Source organism: Centroberyx affinis, unplaced genomic scaffold, assembly GCF_046629955.1.
Source record: "Centroberyx affinis isolate AG114_WGS23_722 - 3 ecotype Tasmania unplaced genomic scaffold, CSIRO-AGI_Caff_v1 ptg000558l_1, whole genome shotgun sequence".
Lineage (NCBI taxonomy): Eukaryota > Metazoa > Chordata > Actinopteri > Beryciformes > Berycidae > Centroberyx > Centroberyx affinis.
In genome coordinates, this window is record NW_027279201.1 from 1 (window position 1) to 18,860 (window position 18,860).

Genomic DNA, 18,860 nt, shown 5'->3' on the forward strand with positions numbered 1-18,860 from the left:
TATATATACAGTATGTGTGTATGTATATGTGTGTATATATTTATTAGTAGTAGTAGTCCTATTATTAGTATTATTAGTAGTAGTAGTAGTATTTGATTTCATTATGTATTTATTTTTTATTTATTTATTTTGTTTTATTTATTTTATCATCATTATTATTATTATTATTATTATTATTATCAACATTGTCTATTGTTGAGACAATAAGTCATAAGTTCAGAAATGCAATCAGCTGTTTTCAGCCAATGTTAAGAGCTGAGGACCTCCAATATGGCCACCAGAGGGCATGAGTCACCTGGAAGCCTTCTATTAATCTCCAGTTTGACATATGCTCCATTTATTACAATCTCTAATTCAAATTTTTTCTACTCCAGCAAATCCTGAACTACTCCCAGAGCTCTGAGTCAGGGAAGGAGTTTGTGAGGCGCCTCAGTAACCTGACCGTCCAGTCGACTCTGTTTGTACCTGACAACACAGGTCTGCCTGAGAACCAGGTGAGTGGCAGAAGCAACCTCCTGAACCCCACATTGTTTTGTGATAACACAGTTCCCGCTGGTCATGGAATTTTGAGAGGTGTTTTCCAGACAGAGAAAGTCAGGGAATTTGATAAAATCTCTGGAGAAGTCAGGGAGTATCAAGGAATTTTACCAATGGGTCACTTTATAGGAATATAGCAGAATGTACGTATTTTACAATTTACTTCAAACATTCATTGCATTAGATGGTGGTTTTCAACTGTTTTTCTGTATGGACACTTTTCCACAGCAAGCCCAACTGTACTGGAAACTAGACTGTTTACCCCTGTAGAACTTTTCTGAACAGACCAAAACATGCATTTGTTGTGTGTGTGTGTGTGTGTGCACGTGTGTGTGTAGACTCTGACTCAGCGGGACATTGAGTACCATCTGTCGGAGGGCCAGGCTCTGGCTCTCAGTGAGCTGAAGAACGGCAGTCGGATCAGAACCCGCCTGGGCAGCCTCACTGTCCTGGGCATCGCAGACTTCCTCAACCCCAAAGCTCTGGTTAGACAAATCATCGCTTCTCTACATATTAGGGATGAGTCGTGAAAACCAATTAGAAAAATTTGGCCACTAACATTTTTGAAAATAGATAAATTGTTAAAATTATTTTAAGAGAGGAACTATGTAGGGTTCAAACAGCTGAGTAAGAGCTATGGTGTAAACCAGCCACTAGGGGGCGTCTGGTGTCATTTAAAGCAGTGATTCTCAACCTTTTTCATATCATGGACTCCTAATTTAGTCCACATTAGAGCCACAGAGCCCATTTGATGAGATTTTGTCTCTCAAACCCAAATCTGAGAATATTTTTATTGTCAGATATGATTTTGTCCAGAACTCCATGACTGTCTGTATTGTAGGTAGAGAGATAACAGTGAAACTATGATCAGAACAGTCATTCTTCTACATTCTGTAACTGTTAATGTTGAAGTTTAACAATTCATTAGTTTGCTGGGGACCCCCTGGAACCCCCTCAAGCATCCCTGGTGGTCCCCAGACCCCATGTTGAGAACCACTGATTTAAAGGGTGATTCCAGCGTTTTAAATTTGTGTCAATCTTCCAGGTTGCCCTTCTTCTTTCCATTATTCCGTTGTAAGTGTAGTTATAATTACCTATAAAGACATAATGTTATGACACTATGTGTGCACCTATAGTGATTTATAAATTATGAAGCTCATTGATGTTTTGTACATATTTGCTCCTAATGGCTTATAGAATATGTTCATAATGTATTACAGCACCCCCACCCCATCTAGGTTGGGAAGTGAATTACTTTACTTAAAACAAACTAAAGGTGCTTTATAAATCTTTATAATACACTAAGAACAAGCAACTTACTTTACTTAAAGCAAAGAAAAACATATTAATGACTGGTCATGGCTTTTGTAAATTTTGGTACACACCACACACCACATATTAAGATATTTGTTTAGACCAAACACTGAACAGTCGACCAAGCGAAAATAGACCTTACTCCATGTGTATATTGTATGGATTTTGTGTTTTTTAGTGTAGTTTCCCACAGAAATTCTGCTGTCAGTGGTCTTTATTAATTAGTTGTCACTTTGAAACCTCCTTGATCTCCCCAGTCCTCCCGTTACATCAACAACCGCTTCGTCACAGACTCGGACATTCTGGCATCAAATGGGATCATCCATGTGCTCCAGGGCCCGCTTATGGCCCCGCCTCCTCGGCACGTGGTGAGTGACCTCACACACAGACACGTCACACCATCTGTTTGAAACAAATGAATCAGTCCATGAAGCAGTCAGAGCATCGACTGCTAGAATTGGTTTACAAAATGACAAAGGCCCAATCCCAAACTAGCACCTAACCCCTTGCCCTATCCCTTTGGAGTGACACTTGGTGGTGAAGTGGTAGTGGGTAGGGGCCGGTTTGAGATTGGGCCTAAAATGTGTTTTCCCATGTTTGACCCCTGACCTTACCTGTGATTGGCCCTGCAGCTCCATGTGGCACACAAGGCGGGGATGGGAGTTGGAGTTTTGCTGCTGGTTATACTGGCTGCAGGGATTCTCTTTGTTGGCTACCACTTCTACAGCCACAACACCAAGCCCTTCCAGTTCCACTATTTCAAGGTCAGAGAGTGTGTGTGTGTGTGTGTGATCTTTTTTCAATGTGTCCTGTGCACAGCGTAATACATTTTGTAGAGCTGACCTTTGCCCTCCTCCCTTTGACAGGAGGATGAAGAGGAAGAGGCTTCACATCCAGACTGCAGCCCCAATGTCTGTAACCCAGTGTATGATGCAACCCCAGACCCTCCTGAGCCCAACCCCTCTGATGTTCCTGTGAGTCAGCACTTCTCAAATATTTTCATGTGACAGACCCACATTACGGCCACAGACCCCATTTTATAAGATTAGATAAGAACCCATATCAGGAGTTTTCTTGTTGCTGACATAGTACTGAATTGAACTGTGATTCTCAACCTTTTTCATATCAAGGACCCCTAATTTAGTCCACATTAGAGCCACGGACCCCCATTTGATGAGATTTTGTCTCTTGGACCCAAATCTGAGAATATTTTTATTGTTAGATATGATTTTGTCCAGAATCCCATAAGTATCTCTATTGTAGAGAGATAACAGTGAAACTATGATCAAAATAGTCATTATTCTACATCCCCTAACTTCTTGTAAATTAAATATTGCTGAAGTTTAACAATTCATCAATTTGCTGGGGACCCCCTGGAAGCCGCTCAAGGGCCCCTGGTGGTCCCCGGACCCCACGTTGAGAACCACTGGTCTACACTGTATGGGGGGGAGATAATCATGGTGAAAGTGAAACCCTTGTATAAGTTTCATTCTTACAGTCACGTTGTCCCTGCTGTCACTCTGAACGTGAGCCAATCGAATCACAGGGAAACAATGGCTCTGTATCAAACAGGCTCCTGATTGGCTGCCTGTTCCGCTGCTCGACACAAAGCAGTAGCATCTAAACTCCTCCAAACTTCTCCTCCTAACTTGCCTAACGTAATGTGGTGAGTCAGTTCATGATCACTCCCTGGACCCCACTTACCAAATGAAAGTATGCAAATAGAATAACAAGTTTACAAGAGTCCCATTTAGTGCAAGTGTTTCGTGGCCTGCTAAGTGACAATGACTGTCGTTTCCAGGCAGAGGACAAGCATGAGGTGGTGAACGGTGGTTCCTACGACCTGCTCCAGGACAGCTGAGAGGGACCCAACCCCATTTCTCTGCCGGACAGACTGGATAGATAGGTGTTGCCTATTATTAGCTCTATGGAGTGGACTGGAAATGCTCTGACATGTTGAACCAATGTTTATCAAGGAGATCAGCACTTTTTCCAGTTACTTTTTCTCCACTGATGGGAGACAATTGGTGATGTCCCATGATGGTGAAAGAGAACCTGGGTTCGACCTGAGGAGGAACAACTGGGAGAAGACATTGTCGCCGCAGCCAGGCAGAATTTGGGGCATAAGATGTGGAGATGTGAGTTTATTTCGCCTGTGCAAATGCCATTGGGATCTCAAAGCCTCTTGTACCAAATTCTGATTGGCTGTGCATCATTTCCTCCTCATTTTTCCTCGCAGGCTTCAAATCCCAAAGCACACTCGTGATGGGCATAAGTGCCTTGCAAATGTTTTTTGTTTTTTTTTCCTATATGGATTGAGTGCCAATGACTATACTACTGTGACAAATTGTTAGTGTCCCCTGAGACTGCTTATGTCAGGGCAGCAAATTGATCAGGATTGTTTTTTATGTTTCTTTACCAAAGATATGTGTAGAATCTTGTATAAAAGCACCAATGAGAACATATGCAACACTGTGAATTAAATGCCCTATAAAATAAAATACTTGTTAAAGAATTGCACCTCAAATTTCCTCTATTTCCCTAGTGCTAAATTTTGTAGACAAGTTACAGGGACTAGAATTGGACATATATGGATATAGCAGAATTCCCTTAAAGTTTTCTTTTATGCCTTTTGTTTTTAAATTATAAACCATTAGACCAATCAGTGTACTGTTTTTAAACCCCAGAACATACCGCCAAAATGCATCATCCAGATCAAGTTGTTGTCAAAAAATCACACCAGTGGGCTGACAGTGTAGGAGTTCAGGGCTTTCAAAGTTTGAAATTTGAAGCTTTCATTATAGCACCTTCTTCAGGCCAATTAGTGTAATTTATTAAACCCCAGAACAGTGTGAAAATGAGTCACATCTGACCAGTGGTGTCTGACATCACCTGAAGATATCACATCTGATGGACGGACGGACACAGCCCGATCCATAGTCCTCCCCACTGATTTCATTGCGCGGGGGACTGTAAAGGTAAACAACTTCAAGTAGCAGCGAATTAAACAAATTGTTTATTCTTATATATAAAAGGGAGTCAAATATCTTCAGTAACCTCAGTGATCCATGAATGATATGCCGATATACTAGAGAAGACGGCGGGTTTGTCTGCATCACAGCGCTTGCTGCCCCATGTGACCATGCCAAAAAGATAGTAGACCCCACGCTTCCGGCAAAACAGAGGAGCACCAGGATCCCCCTGCAGAGAGAGAAAGAGGGTGTGTGTCCGTCAACAGCACTTTCAGACAAACACAGCATGTAGGGGAGACCGGGGTTGGTTGCAACAGGGGTTGGTTGGCACACAGCTATTTTCTGGTCCTTTGAAGGTCACAGAAACAAAAATGGAACATCAGAATGTTACAAAATGATGTACTGTTAGGCTACTGTTGTGGCTACTGTCCCTTTAAAAAATATTGTGGTCACTGTCCTTTAAGAAAATTGTTGTTACTCCCCGGTCATCACACTCTTGTAATCCTGAGGTAAAAGTAAGTATCAAAAATTTCATGGTATTTTTATCATTATATGTTGCTATTTCCTTAACATTCCCACCCAGTTAGGCAAAAATAAAATGAAAATTGAATCACATTTCATAATCTTAAATTATAGTTGTTAATAAAGGCTAATCAAATTTCATATTTTGTAGCTTGATCACAATCGCTACCAGTTGCTAACTTAAACTGTCACACACACACGCAGCATTAATAGTGTGTGTTTGTTTCATATATAGGACTATAATATAATATTTATATTATTTATATATATAGCCTATACTGTATATATATATATATATATATATATATATATCATATATAGGACTGTAACTACAGCATTTTAACACTGTGCCAACCAACCCCATGATGGAGCTGGTTGGCACAAATGCACAACATGACTTTAATCACCAATCACCTAATTTTAGAAAACATTTGTGTACATTAAAACATATTTATTTATAGCTGAGACCTTAACCTTTCATTTGCTGCTGGTTAGAATATTCTAACATAAATTATGCCAGAGAAATACAGCAGAGAGTAAAAAGTATGCCAACCAACCCCGGTCTCCCCTAATTCACTCACACAGTTCAAATAGCTTCTTATCTCCCCTGGATATAACTCAGTCCTTCTAGCCTGAAAAAGCAACATTAAAAGCATGGAAGGCTCAATGCTAACACGTTAGCATACACCATGTTGAGTGATAGTAGGCGACTAGCATTACCTCAAAAGTGAGAAAATGAGAGCTTCCAGCAGCTCTAAAGCTAAATGGTAAGTAATCTTAAATGATATGCGGCCAAGTCTGGCAGCTTTGTGTAGAAGACTGATAAAATTTACAGATAATATTATACAAAAAAAACTCAAGCTTTTGATCTACCAGGGACTACTTTACCTGAGTTCAGAGGAAGCGAAGGTGTAGAGGGGGTCGACCCCAAAAGAGTTGATTCCTTGACTTAAGAGTCAAGGTCACCTCTCAGCCAATGAATGAGTTTAGTTCAGTTTATATTTGGATATTCCTTAATAAACATTCCTTTTCTGAGTTGGCGCATGTAAATGCCACATCACCATTTACAACTGGGATAAGCCCATATCCTGAATATGAAAAACCTGAATATGCTAGCTGGGACATGCAGATATATTGGCATGAATACGTGGTTTCTCAGCTAAAATAGGTCCAAAAATAAACCTGGCTACCTCAGCTACATCGAGTGAATATTTCATTTTTAGAAAATATGAATCTACAGGCTATAATAAAAAAAACTTACAACCTTTCATTACTAAAACCTCTAGTGCTAGTGACCTACTATCACTCTCAACACAGTGTATGCTAAAGTGTTAGCATGAAGCACTGGAGCCAATGATCTTCCGGGAACACATGGATGATTTTGGTATCACTTAACAGGTAAGTTGACCGACCGGACAATCTCCCAAAAACTGGTGTATTATATATATATATATAATATAATATATATATTATATATATATTGCTTTTATGGTATTATTTATTTCCATGCTCACCATGCAGGAGACAGAGCCTGCTGGATGTGAACAGAGGTGTGTGTCTCTGATGAGGCTCGCTCCCCACCTCTGTCTGCAGGCCGTCTGGTTGACTAGACCCAGCCTGGCATGGTGCAGTGTGTCTGGTTTAACCTTCGCTAGAGGTGGAGGCATAAGAACATGGATCATCAGTACTACAGTGCAGTAAAAACCTTACTTATTTCCCCTTTAAGCTCTATCCCAAGCTCTATGCCACAGACACATGTTAATATTGAGTGTAAAGAGATCATAGATGTTACAATTCATACCTATTGCTTTAGTGGCTCTCCAGCCTGTTGTGACACAAGACCAGCTGTCATCAAGCTCCACATCATCATCAGGGACACAAACTGGAAACACACTGGCACCTTGGTACAGGACAGAAGAAAGGATGACAAAAAATGCTGTATGTACCATCATCCACTGAAACCTTCAGACAAAGAAGCAAAAACCAGAAAGGGAAAACCAATTGTCGGGTTTTCAGTACTGAATCTGGCGGGCACGCTGAGGCGCAGCAGGGAGAGGTCGCAGGCGGGGGGGAAGCTGCCGTCCCGAGGCAGGCTGAACACCTCGTCCACTGGGACGGTCTGGGACGAAAAGAACCTCAGGTCATGGACTCCCAGCACCACTGTGTCCTCTTTAGCTCTGACGAAGACAAAATAAAATAGAAAGACAAACAAGCAGGATTTTAACAGTTACTACCAACGTTCCTTCTATAAGCCAGTGGTTGGCACGTTTTCATTCAACAAAACACTACAGCAACTGATCACACTCCTCCCTCCCTAGTAGTGTATGAGGTAAATCTGTAATAAAAAGGTTGCATGTGTACTGCTGCACAACTGAAAAAATAAATAAAATAAAAAATTATATATATATATATTGAAATGGCAAATATTGATTTTGAAATTTCTAAATCAGATGTGTTTTTCCTAAAAGGCAAAGATGTTTCAGACAGCTTCCTAAGCAAGGTTTTCTGATGCTGTGCAGAATCTCTGGTCAACAAATGTTGTTTGCTTTACTTCAAACTAACCTTTTAGCATGTTATTTTCTTCTTTTTAAAAAACATTTTCTAAGCAGTGAAAAACAAATCATGTCAAAATAAATCTGAATGATTTGTTAATATCATGCATGAGGTCCTTAGACCTTGGTAGTGAGGTATAATACTATAAAAATGTGACGGATTAAAGGCAACAAACTTCATTGCAGAACTAACGTTTCGACGCCAAGTGCGTCTTCAGAGTCAAACAGTACAAAGGCTTTTATTCTCTTAAATAACCTCCCTAATTAGGGTCTAATCCAGCACAGGCTGGAAGAACGGGGAGGGGACAACAAGCTGCATGCAGGGTTCCCAACTATGCAACAAAAAAGGGCAGTAAATACATAAATAGATACATAAATATGATATTTAATCAGTAACCACATCCAATAAGCTGTATCAAGATATCAGTAACCATAATAAATAACTTGTAGCAAAACAATATATATTAGTCCATTAAATATCTTAAACAAAAGTCCCCTCATCAGAAATTACTACAGCATAGGCTGGAAGAGGGAGAAAAAGGGGGAGGGGACAATAAACTGCATGAAAACAAAGTTCTCTCTTATGCAATATTAAAAAAAAGAGAAAAGAGAAAGTAAATATGGAAAAAGAAAATATCTATTCATAACATTACAGCAGTAACCACAGACTGCATCAAGACAACAGCAACAACACTAAATCGCCTGCATCAAAACGATGTATCTTAGCCCATTGAATATCAAACCCAACACTCTCCTAATAAAGAATTACTACAGCAAAAGCTGGAAAAGTGAAGAGGGGTCAGTAGGCTGTATATAAATAGGGTTCTTGATTAATAAATAATAACGAAAAGGACACAAAAAAGATACATGACCTTACATCCACCCATAAATTGTAACCATGCATCGTATTGTATCAATAATTATCATATATAGCCTGTCTCAAGCAGTATGGCGATGTCCACACATGGTGGAAAATAATTAGAACTTGCCCTGGCACTCCTCTCAAAGCAGAAGTTAAAAACCTTTCATGCTGAGGCTTAATGCATGGGCCTAAAGCTGCCAATCATCTGTGGGAGGAGATTTCAGACCTTGTAGTTCAGCAGGCTCAAGTGTAAACAGTATGATGCACATGCAGAGTTGTGGGTTTGATTGCTCTTCATAACACATATTCACTGTCCATGACATCTAATACAGCAGAACAGCCTCAACAATCACATTAAAAAATAAAAGAATTTGGGTCGAATACAGCAGGATTAAAATCTACTGTTATTTTCCTCAAGGATGTGATCAGGATGACGTGGAAAACAATGTAGGGGAAAAAGTAAAACAGAAACGTCTATGGAAGAGTTGTGTGTCCACACAAAACCTTGAGAAATCTATCTTTTAAAAAAGAATTGTATGACGAAATTTCTCTCTCTCTCTCTCTCTCAGCAGGATGTACTGAAGATGTTCTGGTCCACGGTGACCCAAAGCCCTGTTAAAACCCTCTGCACCCATTTTCAAATCATTCAAAATGTACCAAAAACAGAAAATCAAGTTATGAGCTTTGTTTTATATATACTTCATGTTGTCATCGATGAATATATATATGGTGCCACTGACATGTTTGATTATTCCCCGGGCTTATACATAGTGTCGATGACGTATCGATCGCTTATTTACTTTTCATAATTTCTTGTTCAATAGGCTATTAATGGTATCGATGGCAATTTGGGCATGGAGGCCACAATCTCTTCTGATTTAAAGTAACACTGTTTTCAACCATAGTGGCAGCAGTAAAGTTGGCATAAAAGTTAAACTAAGCTGCATGCCTATTTTATATCTGGGACGAGTTTAGAGGTATCCATGCAACTTTCGCACCAAGCCTGAAAAATTAGGCTATAGAAATCCTGGAGTAAGCCCATAGGAGAAAAGATAAACTGTAAAGTCACTACCTACTGTGGTGTATCACAGACATTTGGGAATGAACCCCTTTGGTGATTTTTAGGAATAAAGAATGCAATCTATTTTTCATATTGAAAATGTCATTACCTTTATTGGCAATATTAATATTCTTATTATTGTGATAGTATTCATATTCTTATAGGTTATGGGCCACAGTGGGTCAATATTCAACGAGGCATCCAGATTAACTTGTCAGGAAAGTTTTTTTTTCATTTTCAGCTTATTTCACATTTTATCCTCACGGCAAATTGACAGGTGGGGTACATTTACATTTTAGGATTTTAGCGATGGGACGGTTAGGTTGTAGGCCTCTAGGACTAAATATATTCAAATCATTGGTATTAACGTGAATAAACTTGTGATGTCCAGATATTGCATAGTTGAGATAAGACCATTTTACAGTAAAGAAAATGAATAGTTTCTCAGTTTCCATTGAATGTATTTAGTGTAAATGTGACCAAATTCCTGTATTGTAGATCACGTTTTAATCAGATACCGACGGCAACTGCCGATGTAAATTGTTTCCCATTGAATCAGAGCCGTTTGAGAATAATGTAAGTAATAAATCAACTAGCCTTATCTGTTCATTCAAATGATAGGCTGTTAGGCCTATGTTTCCTATCGAATGCGAAGGCTGAAATTATATTATGGCATCACAATAATAGCCCCCAATAAAAGTGAGCGAGTGGCCTCTCCCGGCACGTTCTCATTTGAACTTTCGTCGTGAACGGACAGCTGGAAGACACTTGAGACTATTGACTACTTGGACAGAATATACAGACAGGTGACTTACAACAGACATTCTTCAGAATGACTTGACTGCCAAAGATCAACGCTCTGGAGTCTAGCTCCACGGAAGCATCAGCAGTGCAGGGGCAGTCTAACAGAGTGTTCCTGGAGGACAGAGGCCGCAGCCAGGGGCCCACAGAGGCTCCCTTCTCCTCCTCCAGGCCCTCCGCCCCGCCCCGTCAGCAGGTGAGATTTCCAGATCTTCCCCTGCTTGACCAGCGCACCAATAGGCCAACCACAGCCAAGGTTGGCCGGCAGGTGAGACTTCTACCTGTTCCTGTGCTGGACCAGCACACCAATAGGCCAACCACAGCCAAGGTTGGCCAGCAGGTGAGACTTTTCACCTCTTGCCTTGCTTGACACCAACAAGCCAGCGGCTCCTTCAGCAGAAGCTGACAGTTCTGGAGCCTCTGGAGAACATCAATGCCCAGGGCCAAAATGGCACCATTCGCCCCGGCACATCGGCGCATCCTGGACGCATGCTGCCCAAGAGGGAACAACAACAACCCTGCATGCTGAAACCTTGGGTGCCTCCGGTGCCTGCAGCACCATTGTGCATGCTGCCTCCCATCAACCCTGGAAGGGCTGAGCTGAAGGCTAACGTTCTGGGAGAGACGCAGAAGAAAAAAATCAAGAAGAGGGAGAAACATTAAAGAGGCGTGTGGAGAAACAAAGGTGAGGGTAGGTTTAGGGGACCGGGACATGCGGGCCAAAGTCCTGCGGCATACTATCGTCCAACCCTGCTCCCCTCGTATGGTAACACCCTGACCACCTGTTTGACCAGCCACAACCTGCCACTGACCCTCAACCAGCACTTATACAACTTTACCACCTGTCTGCTGTCTAGTTCAATAAAACCATACAATTTATCCTTTTCCCTCGTTGCTTCTGTGATAGCATAAGAATAGCTGACAGTATGAGAATGTGAGTCTGGGATAGTAGAAGAGTACCCAAATAGTTTGCTTCTACCCAAATGAGTTGTGCTTCAACTTCAGTTGACTGAAATAAAATATTGGAGGAATTATACTAATGAAAAAGTTTAAAAATCCAGATGAAATGGCCTTACCTAGAAGAGAGAAGAAAAACACCAATACACTTGGTCATGTTATGTTAGGTCAGAGGGTGAACAGACTTACCTTTTGTGTCCAGCAGGGGGCAGCCTTACTCCAAAATTGGACAGGTTTGAATAGCACTCTAATGGTGACATGTTTCTTTTTAACCTTTATCCAGAGAGGTCGAGGAGGAGGTGAAGAAAAGATGAAGATTGAGACATTTTCTAGGGTGCCTGTCTAACCATTAACCACACCTCTAGTTTAGACCCAGACTCTACATTCCTGCAAATATCCAAGCACCAGATGTGCAGAACCTTTTTTACTTCTGCTGCCAAACCCCTCAATGCATTGATTGTGTTGCTCTCCAGTGGAAGTTGATTCATTTCAAATGACAGAATCTGTTACTGCTGCATCATTCTGTTGCAGTTGTGCTGCTGGTGTTGCATCTGTTAGGGTTAAACCTTGTGGTTATGCATGCATAATCTAAAAACTAAAACTAGTGTTGGTAAGAGGATACAAAGTTGATTACCAGGAACATATCCAAGTCCATCAGTACTTAACATTATTACCTATCACAGTATTACTGTACAGAAAAATAAATCTCGTAACTGTGATGCTCCACTCACAATGAATGAGAGCTTGACTTTGTGGACTCATAGCATGTTTGCAATGTATTATGTTGTTTTCCGTAAATTTTGATTTATAAATTGATTTTTTATTCCTTAATAATAGTTCCAAGACCCAAAATATCCCAGGCATCCATTAAAATCCAGTCACTCCCATTCATTTTAACAACTTTTGTTTTTTTAATATGAAGCTTGAACACTCTATACTTAGTGCAAAACATACCATTAAAGGCTGCCGATGACTCCCTACATTTTTTTCATTCATTCATTCATTCATACATGTGTTTTTATCCAATCACTTTTGTACAATGTCAAATACAATACAGGAAATGAAACCACTGAATTAAGTTAGGTGCTGCTAAAGACATTAAAATTGCAGACAAAATAAAAAATTCAGAAATGAAAATTAGCAGTCAGAGAACCTGTTGCTGTGTTCGAGACTCTAGATCATTCCACAGGAGAAAGCTACATGAAACAGCAAGGAGTTCCACTGAATCTGAAAGTGTGTGTGTGTGTGTGTGTGTGTGTGTGTGTGTATTGATCGGTTGGTGCACTGAAAGGCATTTTCACATGTGGGCACTTGACAGGGTAAGGTTCTACAGTAAAAAGCATAGAGGGATCACAAGCCAGTCCTAGGCAAAAACAGTGAATACAACAGTAGAAACTGAAAAATGCATCCGAAACCATTGTGAGTAAAAACTAATATTTCTACACTGTATGCGTGTAACCAGAATAAGAATCCTACTTCGCCACTGTAACTTCAGGAACCTTCACAATAAGAGCGCCCCCACTGCTGGATAACTCTCAAGCTTTTCACAGTAAGAGTCCTCCACTACAAGTGTAGCGCCAAAAACTTCACAGTACTTCCACTCACTGATGTTTAACTCAAGAGCTTTTCAGAACAGGAGCCCTCCACCGTAACTCTTCACAATAAGAGTACCCACACTACTGTAACGTAAGAACTGCATACTGTAAGTTTAAATAATATTGCATTGCAGCCGCTGAGCAGTAGGTGTTCCTTACATAACAACTGTGTAGATAAGAGAAACAGCAAAGTAATATCAAACTTCCATCGTGGAAATCATTTGAGGCTCAAGTAATTCCAAAGTGAAAATCCAGGCTCCTAACTTCACCTGGCAACCAAAACAGATCCAGCGAGTAAAAGCAGGCAAACACACTCTGTCAGAAAAATTATTCATCCTTCAACTCTCGCTTCAAAGTAGAAAACTCCACTCCTCTGACAAAGGAAATGGCACTGAGTTGGTGGCATCATTAAAGGTTTGACTTCTAATAATGTATGATGAAAACTATAATGATCATAACCGTTGACAGAACGTTGACACTTTTTTTTTTTCGAAATTTTTTTGATCCCCCAGAATTTAAGAGAAGTAGGAGAGCCATGATTAAATTGAATATAATGGCGTGCGATTGCATAGTCCATATTCTTAGTGCGGATAGCAGTCTTGTGTTCAGCTATTCTTTGTTTTAGAGGGCGTTTAGTTTGACCAACATAGACTTGCCCGCATGGACATTTCAAAATATATATGACATGTGTAGAATTACAATTTATGAAAGATTTGATGTTACATTTTTTGCCTGTACGGGGATGAGAAAAATATTTAGTGTCACTTGAATTAGAGCAGTGAACACAGTTACCGCATCTATAGAACCCTAGAGGTGGTTTTGGTAACCAAGTGGGTCGATGGGAGGAGGACTGGATCATACTATGTACTAGGGGAGGTTATTTAAGAAAATACAAGCCTTTGTACTGTTTGACTCTGATGAAGACGCGCTTGGCGTTGAAACGTTAGTCCTGCAATAAAGTTTGTTGCCTTTAATCCGTGTGCTCCAGTATACTTTGGACCTTATCTCTGAAGTCCCTCCTGATACAAGATTGCTCTACTCTGAGAGCACCAGACAGGCCTACTATTCCTTGTGAGTTGGCTGAAGCGCGTGAAACCTCTTCCTTCAACTATAAAAAGGTGACTTTAACAGAAGCATGGGATATTGAATATTGTAAAGGCACTTAAGGCCCAGACATTGAAACGCTTGTTTTTGGTTCCTTGTAATTTTTTGTGCTATATCCTTGTGTTTGTATATACTATTGTTGGGAATTACCCTATGTAATGGAAATGTGTGATCATGCAACTTTTTAAATATGGGCCTTTTGGGTTAGTATCTGTAAGACACTGATGATCTAATGATCTAAAAGTTAGTCTCTTTCATTTGAGCACTTTGCTCCGATTGCACCGATGCAATATTGATTGTAAAATATACCGCATAATGTGATATGGCTGCTCACTTGACATGACAATGCTGTGGTGCCAATACCCAGCGTCTGTGGATCAGTGTGCCGCTGCAGTAATGCCTGCCATGGGACTGCAGGCTGACCTGCCAGGGCCAAAAGTTGGGGCAGGCCTCTGTCACGTTGCCCACCGATACCTCACCCTCCTGGGACACCGTCAGCCCGGCCAGGACAGGACCCAGCCCACAGGTCGATTTCTCCCTCTCACCACATCTCTCCTCTGGGAACAAGGAGGAAAAACAATCATATGTTACTCATATTTGAACTTCAAGACATGAGGAGCTTTATATATAATAAGTATTATTTAGACCAGTCTGACAATTCTGAAAAAACGTGCTACAATACATTAGCAGAGTTGTGAATAAATTCTGCTTAGTTTCAGTGCAATTAGGCTTAAAATACTTTGCAAAGGTAAAACCTACCTTCTCTGATAATCCCCGAATCCCCATACATCATACTCTGATCACCTGTAATTGAAAAAGCACTTAAGCTACTTTAAACTAGAATACAGTTCAATACATGTAAACAGGTTTTTTTGGGGGGGGTTTTTTAAAGAGAAGAATACCAGTGTCATTTACAGTTGTAGCCCATTTAATACTGTCTACATCTAGTTTACATTTCTCCCAATCATTTGCAAAGCATGTTGTATGCAGTTAAATTTTTTCAACATTGAATTGATTTGTTGTCATTTTAAAATACAAACTTCACAGTGTCAAACCTAGCTTGAAATTAAGAAGTTAGTTGTCCCGGCTAACAAAGACGCCCTAAATAAAAAGTCATGGATGTGTCAATAACATTTGTAAGGTGACATGTTTTTGAGGGATTATTTCCTGGAGGAGACTTGCAGTTCTTGTTGTGGGTGTCAGGGTTGGGTGTCAGGGTTAGGAAGCAGAGTGTAATAGCACTGCAAAGTGCAGCGCTGTTACAGGAAAACATTCAGCTCTGACGGAAAGAAAATAATGACACAGAAACGTTGAGCAAGTCAAATGAAGGTTTCGTGTTTACTGTGATTATCTCACTCTGGTGAAGTTGTTTTTCATACTGTACAAGCATGAATGGCAGGAAATGACTGACAACGAGCCCTGACATCTCCAACTGTGCTTACTGGGTGCAGACACCAACAGAGAATGGAAAGAAACACAAACCATCCTTTAAGCTCCAAAAACAATTACCAATTCAGCAACCAAATTCCTGTGAGCACTTACTCATGACATCAGAGAGCCACATAGTGTGTTGCTGTAGCTTAGTGTAGACTCCGGGTCTCCTGGACCTTCCACAACCAACTCCCCAGCTCACCAGCCCTGCCAGCTCATACCTGATCCCAGTGAAGCAGGACAGAGGACCCCCAGAGTCACCCTGGAGTGCCAGGACAATAAAGCACAAACATAACAGATGACTGATAACAGCTTAAAAACATTTGTCCTTAGGAATAATCCACCCTTGGCTACTCTTCAGCAGTTAGATATCATCAAGTTGTGATGTTGAATACAGTCAAGGAGGTATTTTGTGATGAAGTGTTCTAATTTACTTTTTTGGTGTATCCACTTTCCCTCAACCTGCCTTGTTTACTTCGACTTCAGTTAGTGATTTCCAACCCCCCATCACACCCCAAGGTGTGTGAACTTGCTGCAATCAAAGGTGGGTGTATGGGCATATAAATATAGCTAGCTTGTTTGTGAACATTGGAGCATGTCTATGATCCTTGCCCCTTATTCAAAACCCAACATGTCTTGTGGCTGCATTGCATTCTGGTCTATTGAGGCTACTGTCTGTGGAGAAACTGGTATCTCTGCCTCTTCTACAATGGATTTCTCCCTGTATGATTGTTGAACATTGTTGCAAAATGGCGCCTCTAGAAAGAAGCTCTTGCTCTTGGATTCTGAGGGTTCAGAAATGCAAGGTACATCGGCAATAGCTGTTTAATGGGTTTTACAGGGTGGATTTTTCCCCAGAACAAAAACATGCAACACCAAATCACAGCAGACACTTCTATGGTTTGGACACCTCCCTGCCTCAGGGTTTGGAAACCTTCAAGACGTACCTGGCAGGCGTCTGCACCTCCTCCTGGCTCTCCGGCGCAGAACATGGACGACCGGACCCTCCCACGGTAGTACTGGTTACACATGTCGGAGGGCAGGGTAGTCACATTCACCTCCTGGAGTCTGTTAACCCGTGGACCGTCTGAGAAGAGGAGGGCATACGTGTGAATCGGCATCAAACTGGAACTCCAGCAAAGGCTAAAGCATTACCATTAGTACAAACAAATGATTCCTTTCACTTTCAGCGTATTCTTTACTTTCTCTGGTGGAACCCCAGCCGGTGATGGTGCATTTCTTGAAGTTCATCAGTGGCATCATCCATATGTCTATGGGCCTGACATACTGGTTATATATGAGCGGTGCCTGAAGCTTCAACAGGGCCACGTCGCTGTCCTTCGTCTTGCTGTTGTAGCCCTGGTGGCAGACTACCCTTGACACTCCCACCAACTTGTTGGGAAGTTACCAGAATGCAAGTGGGGTTCAGTCCTAAAATGTTATTGAAATATGTTCTTAAATATCGTATGTGAGTGTGTGCTCGTGTTGCCAACCTGTTGACCCAGTTCATGAGGATTATCCAGGTCATGTTTTCCAGCCAGAACAGTCCAGAAAGAGGCTTTGTTATACCTGGAAAACAGAATTGATTATTAGGTGTAAGGGCAGATATTTGGGTTACTCCTGAGTCTATATGGTAGCAGCATGGTGTCCCACCGTCTGAAACAGTGTGCGGCAGTGACAACCCACAGAGGGGCAATGATGGCTCCTCCACAGGCTGGCATGGTAGCAAAGCGAAGGGACACCTGCCAAGGCCAGGAGTGGGCCCAGGCCTCCTGACCGCCGATGATCCTGGTCTCCATTTCCAGCTCTGGATTGAAGGCACGGATCCCGGCCAAATCTACAATCAAAAAACAATGACTTGGAACAACGGAGTGACTGAAATGATCTGGGTTGGGATGCAGCATGTAATCACAACTAGATGCTGTGCTGCCAAGTTAATAATCAGTGAGAAATAGGTCTTGCGTACCATAAAATCCAAAGCGACCTGAGAAGGTTGCATTTTCCTCTTCCGTTTGATTTAAAGTAGCGTTCTGTAGGTTATGTAAAGTTTGCGTCTGGTTGACTCCATCTAAAGAAATATGGAGGGAAAAACACAGAAGTCTCCAACTTTATAGCCACAAGAAGACATCGTTAATATAACCAGAAGTCTAAAGTTTGAGATATTCCCACCATTAGTAGAAATACTTGATGTGGTTCTCTGAGCAGTTGTATTTGCAGATGGTCCACTGGTAGGCTGCTCACTACAGTCAACTGCAACAGAATCACATTATCAGTTACGTTTTTAGCATTAGCTAACTCTAGAAGAGCAAATTTGGAATATGTTGAGTGCCACAAGCACAAAAATTCTTACCATGCCACATTCCATGCCACAACACTGAGGTAAGAATGAAAAGTAAAACAAGCATTTGGCTGTCTCTTACAACTGGAGCACTATTGGGATGCAAAAAGGCCACAAACTGGCTTATTGTGGATCATTTTTCTCTTGCATGACACCTGTCTAACTCCACATCTGATTAGGTTCCTCAGAAACACCTGCTGCATCAGTAGCTCTGTTCCTTAGCAGGCCGACCTGCATTGGAGGCAGCCAAATAGGCGTGTCTGCATTTGTGGGAGGTGACAGTTTATCAGTGGTTAGCATGAGGCAACAGAAGAACCTGGGCTATATTCCCAGTCCTTTCACTTTTACTGTATAAAATGCTACACTAAATGCAGGTTCTCATCATAGTCACTTTAATTGTGAAGTGAAATAAATGTACAGAAAATAGTGATACAGAGGCATACTGAAAAAAAGGGTGGAAGTAACTAATTACATTTCCTCACGTTACTGTAATTGAGTACTTGTACTTTGTTGAGTATTTTTTAAAGTCTGTAATTTTATTTTAACTTAAGTACATTTTTACTGAAGTACTGTACTACATTTTAAATCACATTCATTACAAAGTATACATTTTGTGGCTCTCCATAATCGTAAATTGACAAATTGTGGATCCATACACAGTGAACGGGCAGAGTAATCTGAATTTACTTTGTACACTTTATTGTGTGATTTCCATATTTTCCAACTTAAAGAATCAAGCTTGAACTCTGTCCCCTCATCCTTTTAGAACTGCATGGAAAAGTTTTCTTTTCTAGAGAAGAATTCAGTAACTTTTA

General features: G+C 40.9%; 2 protein-coding genes across 2 annotated transcripts; one reads left to right on the forward strand and one right to left on the reverse strand.

Annotated features, from left to right (window-relative positions):
• Positions 1-374: 374 nt before the first annotated feature.
• On the forward strand, positions 375-4,334 carry LOC139643070 (stabilin-2-like; the record flags this gene model as incomplete). Its single annotated transcript, XM_071518222.1, has 6 exons — positions 375-494; positions 876-1,022; positions 2,109-2,219; positions 2,484-2,615; positions 2,718-2,825; positions 3,653-4,334. Coding segments are annotated over 6 exons (678 nt in total), but the record flags the coding sequence as incomplete, so codon positions are not given.
• Positions 4,335-5,297: 963 nt separating this feature from the next.
• Positions 5,298-18,067, reverse strand: ovch1 (ovochymase 1). The gene is made up of 12 exons (XM_071518227.1): positions 18,058-18,067; positions 17,361-17,544; positions 17,201-17,276; positions 16,910-17,099; positions 16,655-16,794; positions 15,819-15,969; positions 14,640-14,833; positions 10,982-11,112; positions 7,365-7,522; positions 7,147-7,245; positions 6,860-6,996; positions 5,298-5,327 (listed from the first exon to the last, which is right to left on the reverse strand). The coding sequence occupies exons 1-12, from the start codon at positions 18,065-18,067 to the stop codon at positions 5,298-5,300; spliced, it is 1,500 nt and encodes a 499-aa protein (XP_071374328.1).
• Between the last annotated feature and the right edge of the window lie 793 nt (positions 18,068-18,860).

Coding starts and splice junctions, on each gene's coding strand:
- ovch1 (XM_071518227.1), bottom strand. Junction 11,113..14,639: donor CACTGATCCACAGACGCTGG/GTATTGGCACCA, acceptor CCTCTTGGGCAG/CATGCGTCCAGGATGCGCCG. Junction 6,997..7,146: donor GAGAGCCACTAAAGCAATAG/GTATGAATTGTA, acceptor CTCCACCTCTAG/CGAAGGTTAAACCAGACACA.